The 27,086-nt window shown below is 35.6% G+C and overlaps 1 protein-coding gene across 14 annotated transcripts in view; it reads left to right on the top strand.

The window, feature by feature from the left end:
* N4BP2 (NEDD4 binding protein 2) overlaps positions 1-27,086 on the top strand; it is a 108,473-nt gene that overhangs the window by 42,326 nt on the left and 39,061 nt on the right. For 9 of the 14 annotated variants that reach the window (XR_016393262.1, XM_089911812.1, XM_089911813.1 and 6 more), the window contains 8 exons: positions 4,819-4,895; positions 10,426-10,578; positions 12,126-14,503; positions 15,124-15,209; positions 15,719-15,764; positions 17,365-17,561; positions 20,358-20,476; positions 25,122-25,260. Coding sequence is in view for 11 of the 14 variants with exons in the window: in XM_089911812.1 (XP_089767938.1) it covers positions 4,819-4,895; positions 10,426-10,578; positions 12,126-14,503; positions 15,124-15,209; positions 15,719-15,764; positions 17,365-17,561; positions 20,358-20,476; positions 25,122-25,260 (3,195 nt within the window). In the remaining 3 variants the exon portion in view is untranslated. Of the gene's footprint in view, positions 1-4,818; positions 4,896-10,425; positions 10,579-12,125; positions 14,504-15,123; positions 15,210-15,718; positions 15,765-17,364; positions 17,562-19,641; positions 19,779-20,326; positions 20,477-25,121; positions 25,261-27,086 lie in introns of those variants that run through there. The other 5 variants (XM_089911817.1, XM_089911821.1, XM_089911822.1 and 2 more) reach the window with 4 other exon arrangements.

Consider the following 27,086-nt stretch of genomic DNA (forward strand, 5'->3'; position numbering starts at 1 on the left):
GGTTTGAAATTATTGGGGGATGTTAATTACACAAGTGAATCTCAAGCAAACAGTCCTGAGCTTTCTCTGGTCTTTAGCAAAATGAGAAAATGAGAAAAATAGGAATAGTTTTTCCATAAAACTAAATTTATTCAGTTTTCAAATTTTGAGATTCAGTTTTTAAATTCTGAGATTGTTTTTGTTTTTTGATGTCTTTTATGAAAAGATAGTGGTATTAAATTATAATTTTATGTTTGTGTGTATTTATGTGTATGTATGTGTGTGTCTACACACACACACAACCATTTTCTTATTGCTTTTACTTGGCAGAATCAAAATTTGCTGGTTCTTTCTTAGTCCCCAAATTTCTTTTGAAATTTTGCTATTCTGAGAAATTCAAAATTCTGTACATTCAGCTATTTTCAGTTCTCCAAATTTGCTGGATTCCTTTTTTGTCCAGCTTTGATGTCAGCTTTTTCAGGAAGTTAGCTTTCATTCACTTACTAAAAAGCTGAATTGGGCACTCTTTCTGCTTTCCTGGCACCCTGGCTTGCTTCTGTCATAGTATTAAGCACACGGTTTTTATCAGTAGGCCATGGGTTGACTAACTTTTTTCTAGAAAGCACCAGATAGTAAATATTTTAGGTTTTGCAGGCCACAGTTTCTGTTGCATATTCTCTTTTAAGAACCTTTTAAAGATAAAAACACACACACACACAAAAACTATTCTTAACTCCTAGGTTGTACAAATACTGGCTGATGGGCTGAATTTAGCTCTAAGCTATCCATTTTTCTTGAGGGTAAGCCTATCATTTTTTTCATCATTGAATCTCCAGAATATAGCACTATGCTTGGCATATAATTAATATATATATTCATTGAGTAAATTGATGAGTGAAGCTTTTGTGAGTATGGGTATTGTTTGTTTTATTACCCCAAGATTAGCACATCTGGCACATTGAAGCTCAGTTTGTTTCTTTAGTTAGTAAATATTGTACTTGCTGATTTATGTTCTTAACACATCCAACTTATACCCCCATTGCTGTGCCCAGTGCACTTGTACTGTTTTGAAGTACAAGGTATTATTCTTTACTTTTCTGAAGAAAATTGTGTCCTTTGAACAAGTGAGATTTTACTTCTGTGCAGGGCAGTAGAGGGAACAAAGACTTGATTTTAGTGCATTGGGAGCACTAAAATCACACACAGTTTGCTTTCTGGCCTTAGGAGTTTCTAGTTTCTAGACTAATATATTCACCACTGGGACCTGCTTCCCCCTTAACCTTACTTAACTCCTCTGTAGGTTTTTCTTAGCTTCCTGCTCTCATCTTAGAAAGTTCTTTATTTTCCTATGAAAATAGGAAAAAAAACACTTTACTTTCCTATGTAGAAAACAAAGAAGTCCTTGAATTATGTGTTTCTGATTTTCGTTTAGGCTTCAGCCTTCTATAATGTTTTCTTTCCCCTTTTTTATTATATAATGATTGAAAATATGAAGCTATTTTTCCGGTATTGATTCCTTGACTCTTTGCAACTCTACTTAGAAGTATAAAGGACTCCTGCTTATCATAGATGGCAAATGCTTTTGTCTTCACAAAGAAGTAGATGAAGGAATTACTATAGAGAAGAGGATCACTTTTTGCTTCTTTTGGTAGTAAGATAATGAAAGCTGTAGGGGAGTGGAATAGAGTAAACAGTCTATTATCATCTTGACTGTCATTTACAAAAGTAGCTAAAGTAGTAAGAGATAAATAGGGAGCAGTCAAATATGCCTAGTGGCAATTGGCAAAACGTGTGTGTGTGTGTGTGTGTGTGTGTGTGTGTGTGTGTGTGTGTGTATGTATGTATATATATGGCAAAGCAATATTGTCGCTTGTGGGCTATCATAGAGGTTGACCTAAGTCAGAATCCTCTTGAGTAATGTAACATATTTTTAAGGTTTGCCTATTGATATGGGAGTTGAAAAAGTCTTTAAATTGATAGTCTCTCTTTTTCTCTTTGTGTATGCATGAATTTAAAATTAATTTGATCCTAACAGCTGTATGATACCCCTTTAGGTAATTAGAGACCTGGGCTATTGCCGGGCCTTGAATCATTTGTATGAAATTTGGTGCTGAGGTGAGGAGATGGAAGTGAGTAAGCTCATTACAGGGTGTTATGTCACTACCTACCTTGGTGTCTGGGTTGAATTTTGGACTTTTCTGTCAGAATGACAGAAAATAGCAATGACCACTTTGGCATCTTGTCATAAAGCTGAGAGGATCAATAGTGGGAGGTGAGGTCAGAGATGTAATGGTGGTTGGGGAGATGGTAGGGCAGATTATGTAAGGGCTCATACATAGATCACTGTGAGGACTTTGGATTTTACCTTGGGTGACGTGGAAGATACATTAGTCTGCTCAGGCTGCCATAAAAAAAAAACCATAGACTGGGTAGCTTCAACAAGAGGAAATTAATTTTCTCATAGTTCTGGAGGCTAGACGTCCCAGATCAAGGTCCAGCAGGGTCAGTTTCTGGTGAGAGTTCTCTTCCTCCCTTGCAGGTGGCCATTTTCTTGCTGTGTTCTCACATGGTGGAGAGAGCAAGTTCTCCAGTGTCTCTTCTTTTTTTTTTTGCGGTATGCGGGCCTCTCACTGTTGTGGCCTCTCCCGTTGCGGAGCACAGGCTCCGGACGCGCAGGCTCAGCGGCCATGGCTCATGGGCCCAGCTGCTCCGTGCCATGTGGGGTCCTCCCGGACCGGGGCACAAACCCATGTACCCTGGATCGGCAGGAGGACTCTCAACCACTGCGCCACCAGGGGAGCCCCAGGGTGTCTCTTCTTATGAGAGCACTAATCTTAACAGATTAGGGCCCTAACCTTTTGACTTCATTTAACCCTAATTACTTCTATAAAGGTCCTATCTCCAAACACAGTCACATGGTGGGATGGCGGTTTCCACATATGGGATCTGAGGGGACACCATCATTCAGTTCATAACAAGGTTTTGAGCAGAGTAGTGACATGATCTGACTATTAAAAGGATCACTGTAGTGCAGCATTGAGAATAGACTTATGAGTGGGGAAGAATGGAAGCAGGGAGACTAGTTAGAGGGCTATAGTGGTAATTAAAGTAAAAAATCACATGGTTCAGACCAACATGGTAGTAGTAAAGGTGATAGTGAGTAGAGATTAGATTCTGGATATATTTTTAAAGTAGAGCCAACTGAATTTCTTGTATTGATGTGGATGTGAAAGAAAGAGAGGCATTAAGTATGACATCAAGGTTGGTTTTTGGCTTGTGTAACTGGAGGTTGTCATCAGTTGAGATGGAGAGGGTTCAATTCAGGTAGAATAGTTTTTTGTTGTTTTTTTTGGTCACACTGTACAGCATGTGGGATCTTAGTTCCCTGACTAGGGATCGAACTGCAGAGTCTTAACCACTGGACTGCCAGGGTAGTCCTCATGTAGAATAGTTTTGTGGTGGGTGTGAGGTAATGAATTTCAGAAGTTTAAGTTTGACTGTGTTAAGTTTGTTTAATAGGTAATTGGATCTCTGGGTTTGGAGTTCAGGAGTGAATTCTGGGCTAACAATATATATTTGAGAGTCATTACCTAATGCATGATATTTAAAGCCAAGGAGTGGCATGATAATTACTGAGGAAGTGAGTGTGGATCAAGAGTAGAAGACCAAGGACTAAGTCTGGGCCATTCCATTGTGAGAAGAGGTCTGGGTGAAAGGGAAGGACTAACAAAAAGGACTGAGAACACCCACCCAGTTGGAGGAGTAGGAAAAGCAATAGTAATGAAAACAGTGTAAGAAGAGAGTGATGAACTGTGACAAATGCTGCTGAGAGGCAAGAGAGTGAGAATTAACCGTAGCATTTTTCAATGTGGAAGTAATTCATGGTTTCCATGCCCAGTTTCAATGGAGGAGCCAGTTGGAGTGGGTTTGAGAGGCTAGAAGGGGAAGAATTGGAGACAGAATATAGTTATTATTTGAGACGTTTTCCTGCAATGGGAGTAGGAAAATGGGGAGATAGCTGTCAGGGGATGAGAGGTTAGAGTAAAATGGGAGAAATAACTGAATGTGATGAGATTGATTCAGCAGGGAGAGAAAAATTAATCATGCCTCAGAGGGGAGAGTTGCTGAACTCAGTTACCCTTGAGATAGAGAAGATGGGTCTAGTGCACAAGTATAGGGCTTGGCTTTTAGATTACAGCCATATTAGAGTTTTGAAAAATAGAATGAGCTGTCATTTAAGATGGTTTTAAACTTACAAAAGTCGTACATGTTTATGGGAGGTATTCAAACCATAAAAAAGAATGCCTAAAGTCCTATCCCCTTGAGGTAGGTGCTTTTCATAGTAATTTTGAGAAACTTTCCAGAAGTTTTTATACATATACAGATGTGTGACTAATCCTTTTTTATTCAAGTGAAAATTCTGTATCTTACTTTCTTAACAATTTATATTAAGAACATTTTCTCATTAACACATATAGTATTTTTAAAACCATTGTATATATTTTCACTGTATGGCTGTATCTTCATTTCTTTAGCCAGTTCCATGTTAATAGACACTAAGTTGTTTGTATTCTTTTGCTGTTACAAATAATGGCGAACTGGATATCTTTCGCCATATATATATTTCTGCACTCTGACATAAGTTTTTATCAATAGCATAAATTTCTGGAAGTTCATTGCTGGATCAAAGAGACTGTGTATTTTACCAGGTAACACACTCATCAAGATTAGATAATCTTTTAGGTTCTTTCAGTTTTAACATGCTGTGAATTTGGAAACAATGAATTAAATTTCATGGAAGTAATTATTTTAAAATGCATTTGTCTTTTTTGTATGTAGTCTCAAAAACATAAATATAAAGTCCTTTTCCGGGAACCGGATACCTGGTGGAAATTCAAACCAAAGGAACTTGCAAGGTAAAACTTGGAGTTTATCTAACGTGTTTTTAATTTCATGAGAGTGATAGAAAGTCCATCTAGATTTTTTTCCCCTTGTAAATAATGAACGAAACAAAATGTATTAGATTGCGGCTTCGCCACTTAAAAATTAATAACAAATTTTGTATTGCCTATAGGCTTTCTTTTATCAGTTTGTGAAGAATTTGTCTTTCTGTTCCTAAATTGTTAATGAACAGTCAGAAAAATTCCAATTGTCTTATATAGTCAGTACTTTATTACTTATTAATAATATAATGTCAATATCTGAAACTAGAAGAGATTCTAGGATTTGGCAAACCTGAACCGTGTGCTACTGGCAGGGACAAATTGTTGTAGCTGCATAGTGACTCACAATGCTGGACGGAAGTGAGGAGGTATAAATGGAAAAGGTAGTAGCTGTCCAGGTTTTTCACTACCCACTCTGCTTTCCCCCCAAGGTTATACTTTTTTCTCTGATTGTTTGACTTGGATAAAAATGTTAACTCAGGACATGGACATACAGTGTATTTTGTTTTGTGCTCTGTATTCCCTTAGAGATAGCCCTAAATTAATTTTGGTCAGGGTATTTTCTCCATGGTAATTTAAACTAATGTCAGTACTAAATAAAGGACAACCTAACTTTAGGATATTCACAATGTTGTGCAAGCATCACCACTGTTTAATTGACGAATGTTTTCATTACCTCAACAAAGAAACCCTGTATTTGCTGTTAGTCACTCCCGATTCCCCTTTCCCTTGGCAACTACTAATCCGCTTTTCTGTCTCTATCAATTTGCCTATTCCAGACATTTCCTATAAATGGGATCATACAATATGTGACCTTTTGTGTCTGACATCTTCACTTAGCATAATGTTTTCAAGGTTCACCCATGTTGGAGAATGTATCAGTACTTCATTCCTTTTTATTATCCTTTTGATACATTACTAGATACATTACTAGATTTGGTTTTCTAGTATTTCATTTAGGATTTTTGCATCTGTATGAATGAGTGAGATTGACTTACAGTTTTTTCTTCTTTGCCCTGTCTTGCCTGGTTTTGGTATCATGGTTTTAGGTTCATAAGATTAGTTGGGAAGTATTTCTTCTCTTTTCTGAGTTTATGTAAGTTTGAATGTTTGATAGAATTTACTTATGAAACTGTCTGGATCCTTTGTTTTCTTTGTGAGAAGTTTCCATTGGAATTTGTCCATTACACCAAAGTTTTCAAATTTACTAAGACCGTTTATGGGACTTCCCTGGTGGTGCAATGGTTAAGAATCTGCCTGCCAATGCAGGGGACACGGGTGCAAGCCGTGGTCCGGGAAGATCCCACATGCTGCAGAGAAGCTAAGCCCGTGTGCCACAACGACTGAGCCTGTGCTCTAGAGCCCGCGAACCACAAATACTGAGCCCTTGTGCCACAACTACTGAAGTTCACGTGCCTAGAGCCCATGCTCCACAACAAGAGAAGCCACCGCAGTGAGAAGCCTGCATACCACAACGAAGAGTAGCCCCCACTCCCCGTAGCTAGAGAAAGCCCACACGCAGCAACGAAGACCCAACGCAGCCAAAATATAAATTAAATAAATAAATACATAAAACGAAAAACTTTTTATTAAAACTCTTGTAGTATTCTCTTACCATTTACATCTCTGCTGCATCTATACTTTTAAACCCTAATGCGTTTATGTGTATCTTCTTTTTTTTCTTGATTATTCTTAGCAGAGATCAGATTTTTTTGTTTTTATAAATTTATTTATTTATTTGTTTGGCTTTTTTTTTTTTTGCGGTACGCGGGCCTCTCACTGCTGTGGCCTCTCCTGTTGTGGAGCACAGGCTCCGGACGCGCAGGCTCAGCGGCCATGGCTCACGGGCCTAGCCGCTCCGCGGCATGTGGGATCTTCCCAGACCAGGGCACGAACCCGCGTCCCCTGCGTCGGCAGGCGGACTCTCAACCACTGCGCCACGAGGGAAGCCCTATTTATTTGTTTTTATTTTTGGCTCTGTTGGTTCTTCGTTGCTGTGCACGGGCTTTATCTAGTTGCAGCAAGTGGGGGCTACTCTTCGTTGCGGTGCGCAGAGTTCTCATTGTTGTGGTTTCTCGTTGCAGAGCATGGGCTCTAGGCATGTGGGCTTCAGTAGTTGTGGCACGAGGGCTCAGTAGTTGTGGCTCGCGGGCTCTAGAGTGCAGGCTCAGTAATTGTGGCACACGGGCTTAGCTGCTCTGCAGCATGTGAGATCTTCCCGGACCAGGGATCAAACCTGTGTCCCCTGCATTGGCAGGCGTCTTCTTAACCACTGTGCCACCAGGGAAGCCCGAGATCAGATGTTTTATTAGCATTTTCAAATAGACATCTTTCTGCTTTGTTGATCTTTCTATTGTAAGTTTGTTTCATGTTTCATTCATTTCTGCTTCTTTTATTCTACTTTCTTTGCTTAAAAAAAATCTATTTTGCTTTGTTTATTCTTTTTTTTTTTTTTTTTGGCTGCATTGAGTCTTCGTTGCGGTGCGTGGGCTTCTCATTGCAGTGGCTTCTCTTGTTGGGGAGCACGGGCTCTAGGCGCATGGGCTTCAGTCGTTGTGGCATGTGGGCTCAGTAGTTGTGGCTCTCAGGCTCTAGAGCACAGGCTCAGTAGTTGTAATGCAGGGGCTTAGTTGCTCCACGGCATGTGGGATCTTCCTGGATCAGGGCTTGAACCTGTGTCCCTTGCACTGGAAGGCAGACTCTTAACCACTGAACCACCAGCGAAGCCCTAGGTCATTTTCTAATATGAGCATTTAATGCTATAAATTTCCCTAAGTATCATGTTAGATGCCCCTAGAATTTTAATATATAATATCTTCTTTTTATCATTTATTTTCTATTTTGCATTACTGTTACTTTAATTCTTTAACCCTTGGGTTGTTTAGAGCTACGTTTTAAATTTTGGAACAGATGGTTTTAAAATTTATCTTTTCAAAAAAATTGGTTTTCAACTTTACTGCAGTAGGTAAGATTGTGCGGTTTGTATGATGCTAATTCTCTGATATTTTTAAAGATGTGTTTTACTAGTTCATTGTCAATTTTTTATAAATGTTCATATTTGCTTGATAAGAATGTATAACAGTTATAGTATATTAATATATCATTAAATCATGCTTATTCTTTTGCTCGCATCTGTAGCTTTACTTTTCAGAAAATTTTGCTTGATGGATTAATGTTTAAGAGAGGGATGAGAAAATGTACTATGGGAGAGGTGTTGATATCTCCCTCTATTATGTTGATTATGTCAGTTTTTCCTTATAATTCTGCCCATTTTTGCTTTAAATATACTGAGGATATTTTTTGAAGTACATATAAGCTTAAGATTTTTATATCACTCTAATTGAACCTTTTATCCTTGTCTAGTAATTTTCTTTTATTAATATTAACTTTTGTTATAAAATCTAATTTGTCTAATATAAATAGAACTATACCAGTTCTTTTAGTTAGTATTTGAGTGTTACTTCTTTTTCTATAGTTTTCCTTTCAACCTTTCAGTATCTTTGTGTTTAGGTGTATCTCTTATAACCAGTATGGCTGGGTTTTAAAAAATTCACTCTATCTTTGGCTTTTCATTGATAAGCTTAGTTCTTTTACAGTTATTTTGGGTATTCATGTAATTGGTCTTGTTTCTTGCTGTCTCTCTCTGTACTTTTTATTAATCTCACCTTTTCTGTGACTGTTTTTTCTCCTATCACAGAAAATTATATATTTGACTTTTTTTCCTCCTCTCTTGCCTTTTTTGGATTTTTTAATTGAATGCAAATTTTCTTACTCGTTTTTTCCTTCTCTACTAATTTGGAGATTATATACACTTTTTAAACTCTTTTAGTGGTTACATTAAAAGTTTTATCATGCAGACTTTAAAATTAAACCATTTTCCTAGCTTTCCTCTTCACAAATGCAAGGACTTTCAAACATGTTAACTCTGATACTTACCTCCCTTCCAACTTACATGCTATGATTGTCTGGAATGTACAGATGGTGTTTTCACTCATGTAGTTATTTGTGCTGTGTGTAGTGCTTTGTGCTTAATTTTCCTTTCATTATAGGTCTTTCATCTGAGAATTTCCTTCTGCCTGACAGTTCATCTTTTAGGATTTTCTTTACATTGTAGACCAGTTTCATGTCAATCTCTCTCTCTTTTTTTTTTTTTTTAAATCTGAAATTCCTTTTATTGTCCTCATTCTTATAAGATACTTTTGCTGGGTGTATATATTCTAGATTGATAGTTTCTGTTATTGATGATGACATTTGTCCATTATTATTGTTGTCAGGTGTAATTCTAATAGTTGGTTTCTTTGTAGATGATTAGTTTTTTTAAATTTCTAGTTGCTTTTAATATCATCTCTATCTTTGGTGAATGACAATATCAGTACTGTGTTTCTAGTTGTAGATTTCTTATTTATCTTGCTTAAGATTTGTTGGATTTGTGAGATTAGGAGATTGATGTCTTTCATCAGTTCTGGAACATTCTCAGCCATTTTTCTTTAAATTGCTTCTGTCCCACATACTCTCTCTTCTCTTTCTGGGACTTGGATTAGATGTATACTAGACCTCTTTGCTCTGTCCTCTATGTCTATGTCTCAACCTCTCTTTCATATTTTCTATCTCTTTGCTTCTCTGTCATCTGAAACCAGATAAGACTGAGGTATTTAAATATGAAAGCCAGATTTCCCCAGGGGGGCAAATGCTAATATTAGCCCCAGGATCCAGACACTAAAGTTGGATCCATCCTGAGATAGGAGAGTTTCAACTGGGATGTTTTCATTAAGACAAGACCCTTGAAGGACTAAAGCATACCATTTTGCCTCCTGGCAGATGCAAATTCAGATGCTGTATGAATGAAAGCACCCCCAGTTTAAGGCCTAAGGATTCCCATATATTAGATTCAACTAAGTGTGAGCTCATAAACAAAAACAAAGGAATAAGCTACCATGAATGAAAGCACAAATATAATGAACTTCATATTTGGACATCCAGAGACTTCAAATACTAAGAATGTTTTTTCTTTACTTGAACTTAAAATGTGTTAAAGTGTGTGTCTGCTTTAATTCGTATGGGATCCAGTTTTACTGTAATAGGAGTGTCCTTTGGCACATCTAGTCTGCTGTACTGGCATAAGTGGAAGCCTCTGTAGTGGAATTTTTTTAGTCACTAGTTAATAATTAATCAATTGAAATGATGGTCATGTTCGTATGAGATTTTTTTGGCAGAGCTTGAGAATAACTTCTCTTAAAGTTATTAAGATCTGCTGTTTTTTTCCAAGTTGATGAAGGATGTTTGGAAAAGATTGTATGGCATGATTAAGAAAATGGTAATTTAGGACATTCTGAATAAAATGAAACTTAGAATCAGATAGTTTATATTGTATCATAATAAACCAGTTTTGATATTTTTATATATTAGAAATGTATCATTGTTTCTCTTAACATTATATGAGCCGATTTTTTAAGAACTTAATTACCAATGTTCCTTCTACCCTTTTTTTCCCTGGAAATTTTAGGCGTAATATTCATGGGATAAGCAAAGAAAAAATAACAAGAATGTTGGAACACTATCAACGTTTTGTTTCAGTGCCCATAATCATGAGTTCTTCAGTTCCAGAGAAAATGGAACGTATCGAGTTGTGTGCATATTCTTGTGACAGAAGTATTAGGTAGGTTAAAGTCTCTATGTACAGAAATTCAATTTAAAAACTTAATTTTAAAAAATCTGATAATTTAGGAAATTCTAAAATCATTGCCAAATAACTTTAAAAAATAAGGTAGGCATTTGTTGTTTGTAGGGTTTAGGTATAGTCTTACCTGGAGCAGGATATATATGGCTAGCAAGAGAAGTAAAAGTTTATGTGGGTGATGACATACATGGGGGTTTCATTGTCTTTTGGTTTATGTAGGTCCATGTTTACACTATGAATACTCCTGCCTTCTTTATTTAACTTGCTGCTATTCCAGTATTTATCTGTTACCTTATCTACCCCCTATTGTTATTTTGTATATAGTCACATTACTTCTTAATTTTCTTAGGTATTAATAAAAATACTCTTTCAAGCTAGTATTGTAAAAATGTATTATGCATGGTATACTTTTACTAAGTAATAACAAGTCACAGCCTTTTGAAAGTTTGTAATTCAGGATAGTACTGATTATGTTAAAAACATTTAGGATACATAAACAGTTGAATAAGTAAGTGAGTAAAGAAGAGTCTTAAATATAAATAAAGTTCTGAATTGCTCACATTTTTTGATGATTAGGGATGAGAGACCCTTTTAAAAAGGAGTTGGGAAAAGAAAATTCACAAATGCTCTTTTATTGAGGAGCAGTATTGCAAAGTGGTTAAGAATATGGGCTCCTTAGCTGTATTTCCTGGCTTCAAATCCCAAAGCTTTGTAATCTTTGACAAATTATAAAATCTCTCTATACTTCGGCTCCTCATTTGCAAAATGGCAATAATAACACTTTGCTTATAAGGATCTCATAAGGATTATGAATTAATACTTGTGAAGGACTTATAATAGCATCTGGTATATAGAAAACTGAATGTTAGGTGTGATTTCACTTAGGAAGGCTTCATGGGATAGTTGGGACTTTGAGAACCCCTGCAATAAAGAAAGAAAGGAAGATGAGTTGTTAAATAAGGAAAATGCACTGAAGTTGAAAGTATAATGATTCGGCAAAAGTGCTCTGAGTCTGAAATTAACATCGAGGATGGCTTTAAAAAATTTAGCAAGTGACATCTCAAATGAGAGCTGTCCTCCCTTTCTCTCATTTCACTTAATTGTGCAGATCACGTTGGTTGACTCTTTGAGACTTTGTAAATCAATCTTAAGCATTTTCCTCTGCAGCAAATGACAGGTGGTATAGAGGCAGACCTAGTTTCACATATGTTAAGCTTAAATAGGTTGGAAAGGAGCTAGGGAGGTGTCCTCTTCTGGGAACAAATTTAGAACCTTAGCTTTAATATTTAATGGATAATAAACACCTTAACTGAAAATCTCATGTTAATTATTCAATTTGAAAAAATCTGAGTGCTTCTTGTATGCCAAGCGTTGTGCTAGGTGTTGGGATTACAATAAAGCGATGTGTTCATAGTGTATTAGGGAAGGATCAAGTGTCTCTCTTTCAGTTGAATGATTCTTTAAATCATAATATTAATGGCAACATTAAGAGATTTCCTTATAATACTTAAAAACAAATCTTACAGCCCAAGAGACAATGAAGATATTGCCTCTGAAAAAGAAGAAAATGTTTTATCCTCGTCTCTGAAGCATCCAGAGTTAATTGAAGAGAAGAAACATGATGTGACCAAAGAAAATTTGTTACCTGAGAATGTTACATGTCTCCCTAATGCAGATTTAAACAACGGAAAAAAAGAAATAAGTGGTATGAATCCTAACATTCAGAGTGCTTTCATTCACGAAGCTCCAGACATTTATTTTTCTGATTCTGAAAGCAAAGAACAAGCAACAGACAAACATGAAAAAGAAGAGCCAGTAGAAATGGCTCCTGAAAAAGAGTGTAGTAAAACCAGTGCAGATAGTTTTGTAGAGAGAATATCACCAAGTATTTGCTGTGGTGGAAATAATCAAGAAGACTGTGGTCTTTCAAATACTGTACCACTTCAAAATGAAAAATCTTCATCTAGTGAAACGCTGGAAGAAAGAGCAGGAGTAAAGAAAAAAGCCTTTGGAAAACAAAAAAGTAAATCAACTTCGGAAAAGTTCCCAAGACAAGAGCTGTCTTTTGTTGGTGACTGGCCAGTTGATAAGTCTATCGGTCAGAGGACAAAAAGGAACCGAAAAACTGAGAAAGCTTTATCTATACACAGTGACAAAAAGTATAATTGCCCTCATTCACATAAAGTATTAGACAGTAGTTTATCTGTGAGTATAGATTGTATCCAGCCACGAGGATCTCCACATGAACACGTAGAGGATGACAGCAAGTCACAGTGTGATGATGCCTCAGAATCTTTCAATAGCTGTAAATATGGTACTTATAAAAATACTGAAAAAGACTCATTTAACATTGTGGGTGACTGGCCTTCATCTGATTCTTTAGCTCAGAGAGAGCACAGATCAAGAATGCCAAAGGCTGGCTTCAATGAACCCAACCTAGAATTTGGAACTAACAACAGTATGAATGAAATGTCCTTATATACAGCACGTGAGGCCTGTTGGGGCACAAGCCCTGAAGAACTAAAAACGTTGGGTAGTTCTACTCGAGGAAGTTCTGAAATGCTGCCCAATGAAATGACCTGTGAGAATAAAACTTGTCCAAGTAAAAAGATTCATAGGCAACACACATTGTCTCTTACTTTTACCAATAGTGTGCCAACTGCTCCTGGAGGAGTGGGACCACAAACTTCAGCTGAATTTCAAGAAGAAAAGACTAAAGAAGTCCCTGGAATAGAAGTAGGCAAGTGTACTCAGACTGAACCACAGGATTTTGCTCTCTTATGGAAAATAGAAAAGAATAAAATTAGTGTTTCAGATTCTCTGAGAGTATTAACAGGAAGATTAGATGGATTTAAACCGAAAGCTTTCAGTATTAACACAAAATTAGATGTTCAAGAAACAATTCCATATAGGGTAATGTATGACAAAAGCACATATGTTGAAGAAAGTGAGCTTACCAGTGCTGATGAATCTGAAAATCTTAACATTCTTTGTAAACTATTTGGATCGTTTTCATTAGAAGCCCTAAAAGACCTATATGAGAGGTGTAACAAAGATATTATTTGGGCCACGAGCCTTTTATTGGATTCTGAAACTAAATTATGTGAGGATACTGAATTTGAGAATATAGAAAAGTCATATGATGAAACACAAATTGGGCCATTTTCTCTGGGACTGAATTTGAAGGAAATTATTAGCCAAAGAGGAAGCTTAGAGGAGTCTAATTCTTCTGTGCCAGAATTTAGCCATGGAATTGGTATCAGTAACACTAATGTACAGTCCACCTGTAATTCAGAAAAGGAAAGCTTAGAGCAGGCAGAAATAAGAGCTGTAACTACTGAAAAACCTGGATTAATAACAGGTATATTTCCTAATGTAGATCTCAAGAATAATAATGAAGTACTTCCTAATAGTCAGGCAGAACTTTCAGGTTTATATAATGTTAAGCAGCTTTTTCCAGGCACTCTAAAAGCTACTACCACTAAAAATGTGAGTGAAATGGAGAAGAATCCAGAAGTCACTGAGATTGGAGACAGTATAAATTCTTCTTTGAATTTGTCTGATATTTTAAATTCTGTGTCGAGCACTTCGGATCTTGAATTACATGAAGAAATTTATTTTACTGACTCTTTTGACATAAATAAAAGTGAAAATCTTCCAAAGGATTATGTGAAATTTCCAAACACAGAAGAATTTATGAATGAAGATGAACAGGAAGTGGAAAAAATTCTAATGGCAGGGAGTGCTTTGTCAGCTGAAGTTACTGAAGAAGATAAAACTGAGACGTTGAATCCCACGCCAGTGATGGCCAAATCGCTGACCATAGACTGCCTGGAATTGGCATTGCCCCCTGAACTGGCTTTTCAGCTCAATGAATTATTTGGCCCTGTTGGTATTGATTCAGGTAAGGAAAAAGTAAATTACTTATATGTATATCTTTGTGTAAGTAGAATATAGATAGAGGGTCTAGTTCAATTTAAAAATTTTTTTATGTTACTAGAAGTGTAAAAGTAATTTGTGTTGCCTACCTTATTATTTTTGACACAGTGTGTTTGTAGAAGATTTTTAAGTATATAATTTGAAGAAATAGAGAGTATTTAGATGGACTTTGTATTCATCTTGTGCATATACTGGAAGTTTTCTCTGGTATTTACCTCATACTTATTTGCACAGATACATCTTTTTGAATCCTTTGCTGCTACTCCAGATACACTTAAGGCAAGATAATTCCTTAGAATACGCCTACTGGAAAGTCTTGACTAATGGAAATGAATATATTAAATATATTTAGTGTAATGGACATGAATAACTTAAATATATGAAACATAATTGTACCTGCCAAGAAGTGTGAAAACAATGATATATTACATAAAAATATTCCAAGAGATTTAGAACTAGAGACATAGGTTAGTAATTAAAAATACAAATTAGTTTTATGATGCATAAGGTAGTTGAGTATGTTTTCTGCAAATGTATAATGAGTAATGATCATATTTTCTTTTCTTTTCTTCCCCCCGTCACAAGGGTCCCTAACAGTTGAGGACTGTGTGGTTCATATAGATCTGAATCTGGCTAAAGTGATTCATGAAAAATGGAAAGAATCTGTAATGGTTGGTAGGCTTCTTTTTATAGAAAGCTCCTTTTGTGTACATTTTGTCACCTTTGCTCTTCAATAAAATCTGTTATATGAAAGATTCTATTGAATTTTGACTTTGAGAGAGAATTAATTTTACCAGTTAACAGGTTACTGATTTTTTTTTTCTCCTTGCAGTATTTTAGATTATTTCCAGACTGGCCAAATTATATAATTAATGATGGAGCTCAATATGACTGTTGATTTTTTTTTTAATGGAAAAAAATCATAAATAGTTTTTTACTCCTTAAAGACTTGCAGTGCTAATTTTCATAAACAGTTTTTAAAAAATCACAGCATAAGAGCTCTATAAGTAGAAAAAATATATAGATGGAATCAATTTATAATTATATTTATCTGCTTTTATTAGATTTAGCAAGAATGATTGATAGTTTTACAGGGAGAAATGATTACTAGAGAAAAATAATATAAGCTTGTTTTCTAATGCACCCTGCTTTGCCAATCCTGTTCTGCCTCTGTGTTTAGGAGCGACAAAGACAAGAAGAGGTATCCTGTGGCAAATTAATGCAAGGTAAAGCACATATTTTCACTTCTAATGTTCTTGTCTTGATGTTGAAACTTGGTGTGTGTGTGTGTGTGAATTTTAACTCTCTTTTTTTTTTAAGCGTTTATTTATTTGGCTGCGCCAGGTCTTAGTTGTGGCATGTGGGATCTTCATTGCCGCGTGTGGGATCTTTGTTGAGGTGTGCAGGATCTTTAGTTGCGGCGTGAGGGGTCTTTTAGTTGTGGCATGCAGGCTCTTAGCTGTAGCATGCGGGATCTAGGTCCCTGACCAGGGATCGAACCCGGGCCCCCCTGCACTGGGAGCAGGCCAGGGAAGTCCCTGAATCTTAACTCATTTTAAATATACTTCCACAAAATATGTTACCCAAGAATTTTGATTTGCAAATAAAAGTTTTAACATTTAATATTGATACAAAAGAAAATAAAGCTTAAAGAAGAAAAAAGGCCCTATAATATCATTTAACTTTCAGTTAACACCTGAAAACTAACACAACATTATAAATCAACTATATTTCAATTAAAAAAAAACAAACAGGAGTGCTGTGGAACACCCAAGGTGTGCTCTAATGCACATAGTCAGGGTGTTTCCTGTTTATGATTTTGCTCTGAATGAAGGGAAACTGTTCTGGTTTGAGAGCAATAAAGTATTCCTGTGTTTGAGAGTATCATTGAAATATTACTTGATTTTTCAAATTTTTTATTGATGTTAATATAATTAGAGCACAAAAGTCAACCTGCTTTTTGATTACATCTGCCAAATTGAAAATAATTGATTCCAGAAGATTTCTTAGATAGCATTGTCGTAAGTAGTTAGTGCAGGGTGGCAGACCTGTTACAGGGTCCTCCTTTTGTGCCTGAGTTCCTCCAGATGCCTCTCTTGTCCACTCCATACTAGGACTCCAGGTTGAAGATTATGAGAATGAAGATTCTTAACTTTAGTTCAGACCCGTGTTGTAGCTTCAAGAGCTAAAGCTGTTTGAGAGCTGGAGGCTTCCAAAGAGTATCAGAGTTATTCAGATGACAGTATTTGCTATTTCTTAACTCTCCAGGAAATCAAAGGAGTGTATCAGAATGTGGTGCTTAGAAAAGCTGAAATATTATACATTAAGTCTTGTTATTATGAACTTCTTAGAATGTTTAGTTCCTTCCTTATGTTGAATATCATTTGTTCAGTATTTATTGTAGACCTCCAGTGGGTTACAGATTTGCAGAAATATTCATCCTTTCAGTTCTTGGAGCGGCCAAGCAGAGCTGACCAAAGCTGCTCACTTCCGGCTGGCTGCAGCTTCCTCTGTTTACCAGTGTATATGTGTGTCACTGTTTTCTCTGTGTTGATGTGATATGAAAAAGAGTGGGGAAGCATTGAGTTGATTTACAGTAATACCCAGATCATTGTTCATTTGAATATTTCTACATTTATACTTGCTTGCGATTATGTGAAGATGTACTTTGAAACTTTGAAATACAACTTGGAATATTGTATTTATAAGCAAAGAGTAAAAAATCATGTTTTCTGGGTCTCTCTGAGGTAGATGTAACAGAATGAATAATGCCTAATTTGTACATTTATTGTTGATGGTCTGACACTATTGATACTGCTTTTGTAGATCCTTCCCTGGTTGGGCGTGTTGGTCTTGATAATCCAGAACAAAAATCATCTCAGAGAACGGGCAAAAAATTACTGAAGACTTTAGCAGCACCTGAAATGCAACCCTTATTGGATCATTGGAACACTCATACTAAAAAAGTATCACTCAGAGAAATAATGTCAGAAGAAATTGCCTTACAGGAAAAGCATGATTTGGTATGAGTTAGTATAAATATTAAGCCTTTGTCTCTGACTCTAATTTAATCATATGTTTACTTTTTGATTTTCATTTGATTCTACTTTTCCTAGTCTGAAATCATATTTTAACCTGATTGAAGTTAATGTTAAAATCGAAAAATGTTTTAAATGTAGTTTGAAGTTGGAGGTCTTTGCTTCTGGAAAATTAGTTGATATTCTATAACAGTAAGCCAATTTATGTTAAATCTGTTGTTTTAGATTTAATTTTGCAGGTGTATATATCTTATCTTTAACATTTACTTCTGCAGGTTTTTAATTCTAGAAAAACATGAAAGAATATTTCCTTTGAAGATAATTTCATTTATAAGTTAGTAATAAGAAATGACACTTGCTATTAAAGAATTGTCCATCTTTGAAACAAAATTTTTTTAGAGAAAAATTTTAGAAACTTATGAATCTGAAATTAAGTACTCTTCTTTTTTATCTAACTTTGCAATTAAACAAGTTCAAACAGATATTTCACTTTGCTTTGAACTTAATTTTTGTTCCTTATTCAACATATCTAATTATATGATATGAAGCCGTAAGAGAATTTTGTTTATTTTGCATTTCTTTTTCTTAACGTTTTTTGGAATTCTGAAAATTAGTATTAGAGAATTTCAGAACCAAAACGGAAAAGACCTTAGAGGTTATTTAGTCCAATTCTCAAGGAAAAAAAATTTCTTAGTTGGTGATCTTAAAGCATTTTACCCTCTTTTTTCACTCATTTGACTGCTCAAAGGAACACCTTTATATTGGCTGAAATACATAGAATTGGGGCTTCTACCTTCATATTTATTTCCCCCAGTTATCTTGTTAATTAAGTTGGAAATAAGCTACCATTACCATCTTTGCATGTTTACATAATCCAAAGAACAATCTCTTCAGTAGGATCTTATAATTTAGTGTTGTTTCAGATATCTTCTTCAATTTACATATGTAATAAATTGGAGAAATAGATTTTCTTAAAAAATAAGGAAAGCCTAGAACTTATGCTCAAATGGTGTGACACTTTTTGTTGAAATGCCATTTTCCTCTACTGAAACTTATCTTTATGGTTCTAACCTGCCTTTTAATCTCTTAGTATAATAATGAACAAAAAAGTTTCTTTGACTTTCCAACTTAATTTTTTTTTTTTTTTTCCTCCTATCAGTGATTTTTGCTTTTTTTCCCATGGGTTTGGTAATAGAAGCTGTACTCTTCATCCCGAGGGTATTCCCCCTTAGAGCCTCAGTTAAGAGAATTTCTGGAGAAATTTCTCAGTAAGAGAATTTCCCAAAGGAGAAATATCATTTAAATTCTTCTAAAGCAAAGCATATAAAGTAAGCATTAGGCATAATGTATGAATAGGATAATTAATTGTAACATGATTACAGTTATGAGTTTTCAGTTTATTGATGGGACCTTAGAATTTGTAGTTTAGAAACTCTATGATCTGGCAGATTGCTAGTAAATCTGATCACTGAATTTTTTAGTAAGGTCGGATTATAATGTATATCTTAAATAAGACGTGAATATTTAAAATTCTTGAGGTGGCTTGTTTTCATCACTCTTGTGATGTCTGATCAGTCCTTTTTACTGGTCAGATTGTCACCTATTGTGGTACTTTTTTTATTGTTGTTTGGTGTTATAAATGGCCTAAATATGGTTAGGCTTCAAAGCCATTAACTATTCCAGGATTTTCCTAAATTATTGTAATTTTTATATTTTCAGAGACACCTTTGAAATTTTATAGGAAGTTATTTTTCAGACATTAGGATTTTTGGAATAAACAAAAATATTACATAGCTAAATCACAATGTCAGTAAATTGTCTTAGAGTTAGAAATCACTTTAAGAATGATTACCATATTCCTCAATTAGAATTCACATGGCACATTTTAGGAAAGCTCTTTCGGTTTGGCTATTTAAACAATCCAAATATGACTTTGAAAAAATAACAATTAGTAACAAATCTCATGCAATTACTTTGGAGTAAATATGTTTGTGAAAAAATTTTTTTTATGTGAATTTTAAGATTTTCTGTCAACCTGAATTTGCAACTTATTTGTACATTGTAGTTTCTGCCCATTGAGGAGAATATGTTTTTGAGGACGTTGTTCACAGCATCACACAGTGTCCCTTTAATGAGGACCCATGGGAGAAATTTCTCTCAGGTCTCAGTACCAGAAAAAGCTGTACTTCTCCTGAGCAACTGGTTTGTTTTTATTTTATGGACACTGAGAATCTTTGTTTCCCCCTTTGCTTTGGCCACTAAGAAGCTAAGAACTGAATTTGTGGCCCACCTTTAGCAATTGTACAGGATTTTGTGGCATGCATTTATATACTAATTTTACTTGCTAGCTTTATCCTATATTCTTACCTTTATTTTCTCTACTCTCTGACTTCATTTATTTATATCCTGTTTATATATATATATATATATATATATATATATATATATATCCTTTTTTGTATAATATGATTGAATGTGTTGGGTGTGTATATGTGAGAGTATATATACACATGCACACACATATATGTATATGTGTGATTGTGTGTATGTGTGTGTGTGTTAATGAACAGCTTCAAATACTTAGCAAAAAATGGGATATAAATAAATTGTGCAAGAATACTTATATTACTAATTTCAGCCTTTAATCAGTGAAGAAAGTCTGTGACTGCTTTTAAATTATTAGTCTTTTTGCAATAAAATAACCATGCTTTTGGGTCAGCATAACTAGTATTGTAAATTCCATCATAAAGATGGTTTTTGTCTTTTTTTTGTTTGTTTTAGAGAAGGGAGCCGCTTATATTTGAAAAAGATTGTGCCACTAAACTAAAGGAGAAGCAGCTCTTTAAGATATTTCCAGCCATTAACCAAAATTTTCTGGTGGACATTTTCAAGGACCACAAGTGAGTGCTAGAAGGATTGTGTGTAGTTTCTGTTGTGATGTGATTGAAAGCATATGTCATGCATTTTAATCTCTTATTTTTATTTTTCTGTTAACAAAAATAATGTAGGTATATTATAAACCATTTAAATGCAATAATGTAGAAAGTGAGGAGTTTCTGTCAATTGGTTCATATTCCTCCTCAGTTTTTTCTCATATACATACACTAATGTATGTGTGTACACGTGTACCTATTTGCTTTTGTGTCTATATAAACACAAAAATAGGTTGTGTTTTATGTACTATTTTGTAGTTTTACTGTTATTTATTTTTTCTGTCCATACTTTGTGATCTACTCTTTTCTTTTTAAAGTCTACAGAGTATTCCATAGTATTCTTAAGTGATTTCTTAAAGTACCGTAGTTTATTTAAACATGCTCTGTTTATGGGCTTTTTGACTGTAAGAAAAGTTGGAAACCATGTTGCACTGAGTATCCTTGAACATACATTTTTGTGTGCATGGATGAATGTTATTGTAGGCTAGTTCCTAAAAGTGAAATTGCTGGTCCAGAGTGTGTATATTAAATTTTTTTACAGCTAATGCCAAATTTCCTTTTAAAAGGGCTTTCCATATTAGTTATATGCGCTGATAGCGTAACCTGCCCTGGATATTAAGAATCTTTAAATTTTTTGCCAGTCTGGTGCGAAAAATATTTCATTGCTGTTTAAACTTTTATTTTCCTTATTACTACTGAGGTTGAGCTTTTTTTCCATTAATTTCTTTTTCTATTAATTGCTTACCCTTTGCCTGTCTTCCTTTTGACTGTTTGTATTTCTTTCTAGATCTGTGAGAGCTCTTTATATATCATGTGTAGTTATCTTTGTTAATATAGATTATAGTAATTTTTTCTGATATAGCCATATACATATTTTAATTCATGTTTTATCAGAAAGTCTTTTCCCTTATTGGTTCTGAGTTTTATCACTTTTTAAGAAAATCTGTCCTACCCCAATATTATGAAAATATTTTCTGCAGTAAATTTTTTTTTTTTTTTTTTTTTTTGCGTTACGTGGGCATCTCACTGTTGTGGCCTCTCCCGTTGCGGAGCACAGGCTCCAGACGCACAGGCTCAGCAGCCATGGCTCACGGGCCCAGCCGCTCCGCAGCATGTGGGTTCTTCCCGGACTGGGGCACAAACCCGTATCCCCTGCATCGGCAGGCGGACTCTCAACCACTGCACCACCAGGGAAGCCCTCTGCAGTATTTTTAATAGTTAAATTTAAAAAGTTTATCTAGCATTTTTATGTGTATGGTATGAAGTAGAGTTTAACTTAATTGTTTTCTCCAAATGATTAACTGGATGAATAGGTCACCTTTACCCACTGATATAAAATATAATTACTAATATTTACTACATTCTCAAATATACATTTTCTTTTATAGACTCTTTGATTCCATTGAGCTATTTGGTCCTAAGTTTCCACCATCTTTTTTTAGTTATTGTGGTGTTGTAGTGTGTTTTGATGCTTAGTATGTTAGGAATGCTTCTGGTTTGAGTAATACATACTTTCGATCTTAATGTATTCCTTAAATTCCTATTTTAGCAAGAGTTGTTTTAAATAGATGCCTTTTTAGAATCTTTGGAGAATCCAATATAGATTTTTTTTCTTTAGTTTATTAGTATATTTCATGTTAGTCACAGTAATTTCTGGAGTAAAAAAATCTTTCAGGTTTTGTTTTTTTCCTTTAATGTAGTGTCGGAATTGATTTCAGGATTTTTGCAACAGTAGTTAAATGAGATAAGTCTGTGATATTCTGTTCCTGTGTTATCTTTGTCAGATTTTGGTTTTAGGGGTTAATTTGGTGTTTGGCTTAATAAAAGAACCTGGCAAGACTGCCATTTTTCTCTGTGCCCTGGAAAGTTTAAATAAATTAGTACCTTGAAGGTTCTGGGGTTGTGCCTTTTTAGGGGGAAGGTCTCTTCGCTTTTCTTTAGGGAGAAGGTATTTTCACTATCTTTTTAGGGGTATTGCTTTATTCAGATGTTTGCTTTTTTTTTTTGCGGTACGTGGGCCTCTCACTGTTGTGGCCTCTCCCGTTGCGGAGCACAGGCTCCGGACGCGCAGGCTCAGCGGCCATGGCTCACGGGCCCAGCCGCTCCGCGGCACGTGGGATCTTCCCAGACTGGGGCACGAACCCGTGTCCCCTGCATCGGCAGGCGGACTCTCAACCACTGCGCCACCAGGGAAGCCCAGTTGTTTGCTTTTTTTTCCATGAGTCTTTTCTGGTAGTTTGTCTTCTAGAAAATCATTAGGTTTATTATTGTTAAGTTGTATATAATATTCTGTGATAATTAAAACATTATTTTGTATTTATCATGTCCTTTTTTCCTTTCCTAATGTTTTTTTTCTATTTTCTTTGTTATTGCTGTTTATCAGATTGACCCTTTTAAAGAACAGGCTCTTGGTTTATTGATCAAAGTCTGTTTTATTTCTCTAATCATTTATTTTTGGTGATTCTTTTCTATTTTTGATGGTTCCTTTCTCTTTAAATTTGTTATGTTTTCAATTCTTTGGTTAGTTTGTTTCCTTTCAATCTTTAATAACAAATATACTTAAGGGTGTGAATTTTTTTCTGTGTAATGTTTTTGATATATATGTAATGTTTTGATTTTGATATGTAGTATTTTCATTTTTTTTCTAAATAATCTCTAATTCACTTTGACTTTCTAATTTATCCAAGAGTTTTATATTTTCTAAATGGTTTGATAGTTTGGTGGGGGGGGGGGATTACTCTTTGTTTTTTTGTGTTGGGGTATAAGAATCCAGCCTGAAAGAGTCCTGCTTTTTGGAAGTTGAGATTTCCTTTGTGGTTTAATACATGATCAGTTATTATAAATATTGCACAAAGTGCCTCTTTTAAAAAATATTTATTTATTTACTTATTTATTTGGCTTCTTCGTGTCTTAGTTGTGGCATGCGGGATCTTTCATTGCAGCATGCTGACTTCTCTCTAGTTCTGGCTTACGGGCTGCAGAGTGCGCAGGCTCAGTAGTTGCGGCACGTGGGCTTAGTTGCCCTGTGGCCTATGGCATCTTAGTTCCCAACCAGAGATTGAACCCATGTCCCCTGCATTGGAAGGTGGATTCGCAACCACTGGACCACCAGGAAAGCCCCTGAAAGTGCTTTTGAAAAACAATATTCTCTGCTGAGTATGCAGAGTTCTAAATATGTCACTTGAATCAAGTTTTTCATGGTATTATTTCAATCCACAATTTTTCTATTTATTTTTGCTACCTAAACAGCTTCTTAGAGTTGTGTGTTAAAATATCCCAAGCCACTAGGGGTTAGGAGGGTGATGCTGGCATGTGGCAACTCTCTTCTATGGGGACCTAGGGCAAGAAGCCCTGATGTGAAATTACCCAGAGTTGTGGTTCCCCAGGCAAGGTAAGGGGACTGAGTTGAGTCCTTCCTCTCGATGCTCAGAGTGATTGGTCAGTCAGGCCCCTCGGGGCAGGTATTATGGTATTAAATGATTACCTCCATTTGTCTGCCAACAGGTGGATAATTGTCTCAGTTACCAGTAGCTTCAGTTTCACCCCGGGTAAGAAGGGTAGGTTTGTTCAGTTACTGCAGTATACGCCTGCAGTGTCATCTTCCAGGGCCACGCACTGCTAACAGCGCCTGTGGTGGAGACTGGCTTCCGGCCCTAGGAGTGGGCAAGCCAGGTGATTTTAAGAACTAGTTAGGATGTGGTTAATTTCTGGTAGTTTCTAGCCCCTAGAAACCCCAATTTGTTGAGCATATGTGAGGCGGCAAGATGAGAGTGCTCAAGGAGAATTGGTAGTCCCAAATGGTTCCCCTTCAAGGGTTGTCTTTAATAAATTGATGAATAGCAAAATATCACAGTATTTTAGATAGCTGTCACATTTCAAAAACAGTCCTTTGTGGTCAGCTCTTCATTATCTGGCCATTGGAAAAGATCAGAGGCATAAATAGTCTGAAATAATGAGCAGTATAAAATCATTTATAATTTTCTTTGGAATGAGTTTTTTTGGATACAGGGACATTAGCGTTTCAGATGTTTGTCAATTTTTGTAGAATTTCATATTCCACATAATATAGTATCACCATGAAAATATGCCTAAATAATGTAGGGGTGGGAGGTAGGGTAGTGTTTTAGTTTTTCCTTTCTATATCCCTGCTTAGAATTTCTTTGACTAGAACGCCATGGTATAAGTAAAATGTAAAATTTGACAGGATAAGAATGTCAGTTTAAGGATTTATTGTCTGTTTTTGATGTTTGAAGGAAACTGAAACCATGTGTGAATCCAACAAGGGACTTAAGTATAGGTGATAAGATGAAAGAAAGATTTGTGGAAAATTTACCTGGAATAAAAGATAAGAAAATGAATTAATTATCAATATGTTACTTTTCGGTATTCATTTAAAAAATTAGTTTTTGAGAGTCTCTAACTTGACACTTTCCCTCTGTTCATTCTTGAGTCTTGAGATACACAATGAGCATTTAATTTTCATGTTTAAAACTCAGAAGTGAGCCAATTTTTCATATTCTTCTAAGATTTTGTAAGATTGCTTATGTTAATGTTTCCACATAACTTTTATTTTCATTTATTGACCTCATATTTGTACTTCAACTCTCTACAGCTATTCGTTAGAACACACAGTGCAATTTCTAAATTGTGTTCTTGAAGGAGACCCTGTAAAAACAGTGGTAGCACAAGAGTTTGTTCACCAAAATGAGAATGTCACTTCTCATACTGCACAGAAGTCTAAGGAGAAAAAGGTATAGAGCTACTTAATTTTTTACAGTAATGGTAAATAATTGTGTTTGAAAATATAATTGGTTTGTTAGATAGTTTAATGATTATTTCTCACCATTTTTCATAGACTGGAAATTTAACCACCAATAGCATATTTGGTTTAGAATATCTGTTTGCTCAAAATAGTGAATTTATAGCTGATTATATTTTTTTCTTTAAACCCTTTGTGCACAACAAGCATTGGAATTTCTGTAACTTTTTATGTGTAGACTACACAGTAGAGTATGAAGCTTAATTGAATAGCAGTGGGTGTAATATGATGGGTCTTAGGGCATAAATAATGTGGGTGGAAATGTTTAGCCATTTGAGAAGCTACCAAGCATTTTCCCCAAATGGCTGCGTTCTTTTACATTTCCATCAGCAGTGTATGAGGGTTACAATTTCTCCACATCCTCTCTGACGCTTGTTATCATCTGTCTTTTTGATTATAGCCATCCTAGTGGGTGTGAAGTTGTTTTATGGGTACCTGGGATTTGTTTTAATCAGGTATGGTAAGACACCCAGACATGGAAACGTTGTGAAGGATCCCTAGAAACAGGAGGCATGGCCCAAAGCCACATGAGGAAGCACCAGGGTCAAGGAGGCAAAGGAAGTAGGGGGGAAGTGTGGGCAAGAGCCTTTTCTGTGGTGTCTGCAGGAAGGACTGGGCCACGCAAAGTAATAAGCAGGTTTAGGATGGACTAGTTTGAATAATTTCAGCAGGCTCTGGGGCATAGGAACTGTCCCTAGTTTTCTGATACCTGGCTTCGGTGATCAGGGTATATAGATGGTAGTCAGAGAGTGAGAGCCCCATAAAGAAGGTGGTTGGGGGTATGGGCTCTAGATTGGATGGTTTGCATATATAAAACGTTCTAGCAAGTGAGTTGTTTCCTATCTCTAGGAATTAGCTAACCCCAAGGTGGTGGGTGCTGTGTCTCCGGGGGTCACCAAGGCCCCAGATGTCAAAGCATCAGAATACAGGAAATAAAAGACATGGCTAATACAGAAGTGGTATCTCGTTGTGATTTTGATTTGCATTTCCCTGATTACTGGTGATGTTGAGCATCTTATCATGTGCTTATTGGCCATTTGTATAACTTCTTTGAGGAAATGTCTATTAATATCCATTACCCATTACAATTAAAAAATTCTCTAGTTGTATAAATTTTTATATAGTCTACGTACAAGACCCTTATCAGACATATGACTTGCAGAAATTTTCCTGTTCCAAGGGTTGTCTTTTCACTTTTTTGATGATGTCCTTTGAAGCACAAAAGTTTTAAAAATTGATCACAATTTTTTCTTTTGTTGGATGTACTTTTGTTTTCTTTTTGTTTTTTCTTTTTTCTCGCTTTGTCACAGCTTACCCTTCCCCCTCCCCATATCCTCAAGTCCATTCTCCAGTAGGTCTGTGTCTTTATTCCTGTCTTACCCCTAGGTTCTTCATGACATATTTTTTTCCTTAAATTCCATATATATGTGTTAGCATACGGTATTTGTCTTTCTCTTTCTGACTTACTTCACTCTGTATGACAGACTCTAGGTCTATCCACCTCATTACAAATAGCTCAATTTCGTATCTTTTTATGGCTGAGTAATATTCCATTGTATATATGTGCCACATCTTCTTTATCCATTCATCCGATGATGGACACTTAGGTTGTTTCCATCTCCGGGCTATTGTAAATAGAGCTGCAATGAACATTTTGGTACCTGACTCTTTTTGAATTATGGTTTTCTCATGGTGTATGCCCAGTAGTGGGATTGCTGGGTCATATGGTAGTTCTATTTGTAGTTTTTTAAGGAACCT

This window comes from Delphinapterus leucas, chromosome 5, assembly GCF_059928025.1.
Source record: "Delphinapterus leucas isolate spDelLeu-1000000601 "Yukka" chromosome 5, BTC_Dleu_Yukka2, whole genome shotgun sequence".
In the NCBI taxonomy this organism is placed as follows: Eukaryota; Metazoa; Chordata; class Mammalia; order Artiodactyla; family Monodontidae; genus Delphinapterus; species Delphinapterus leucas.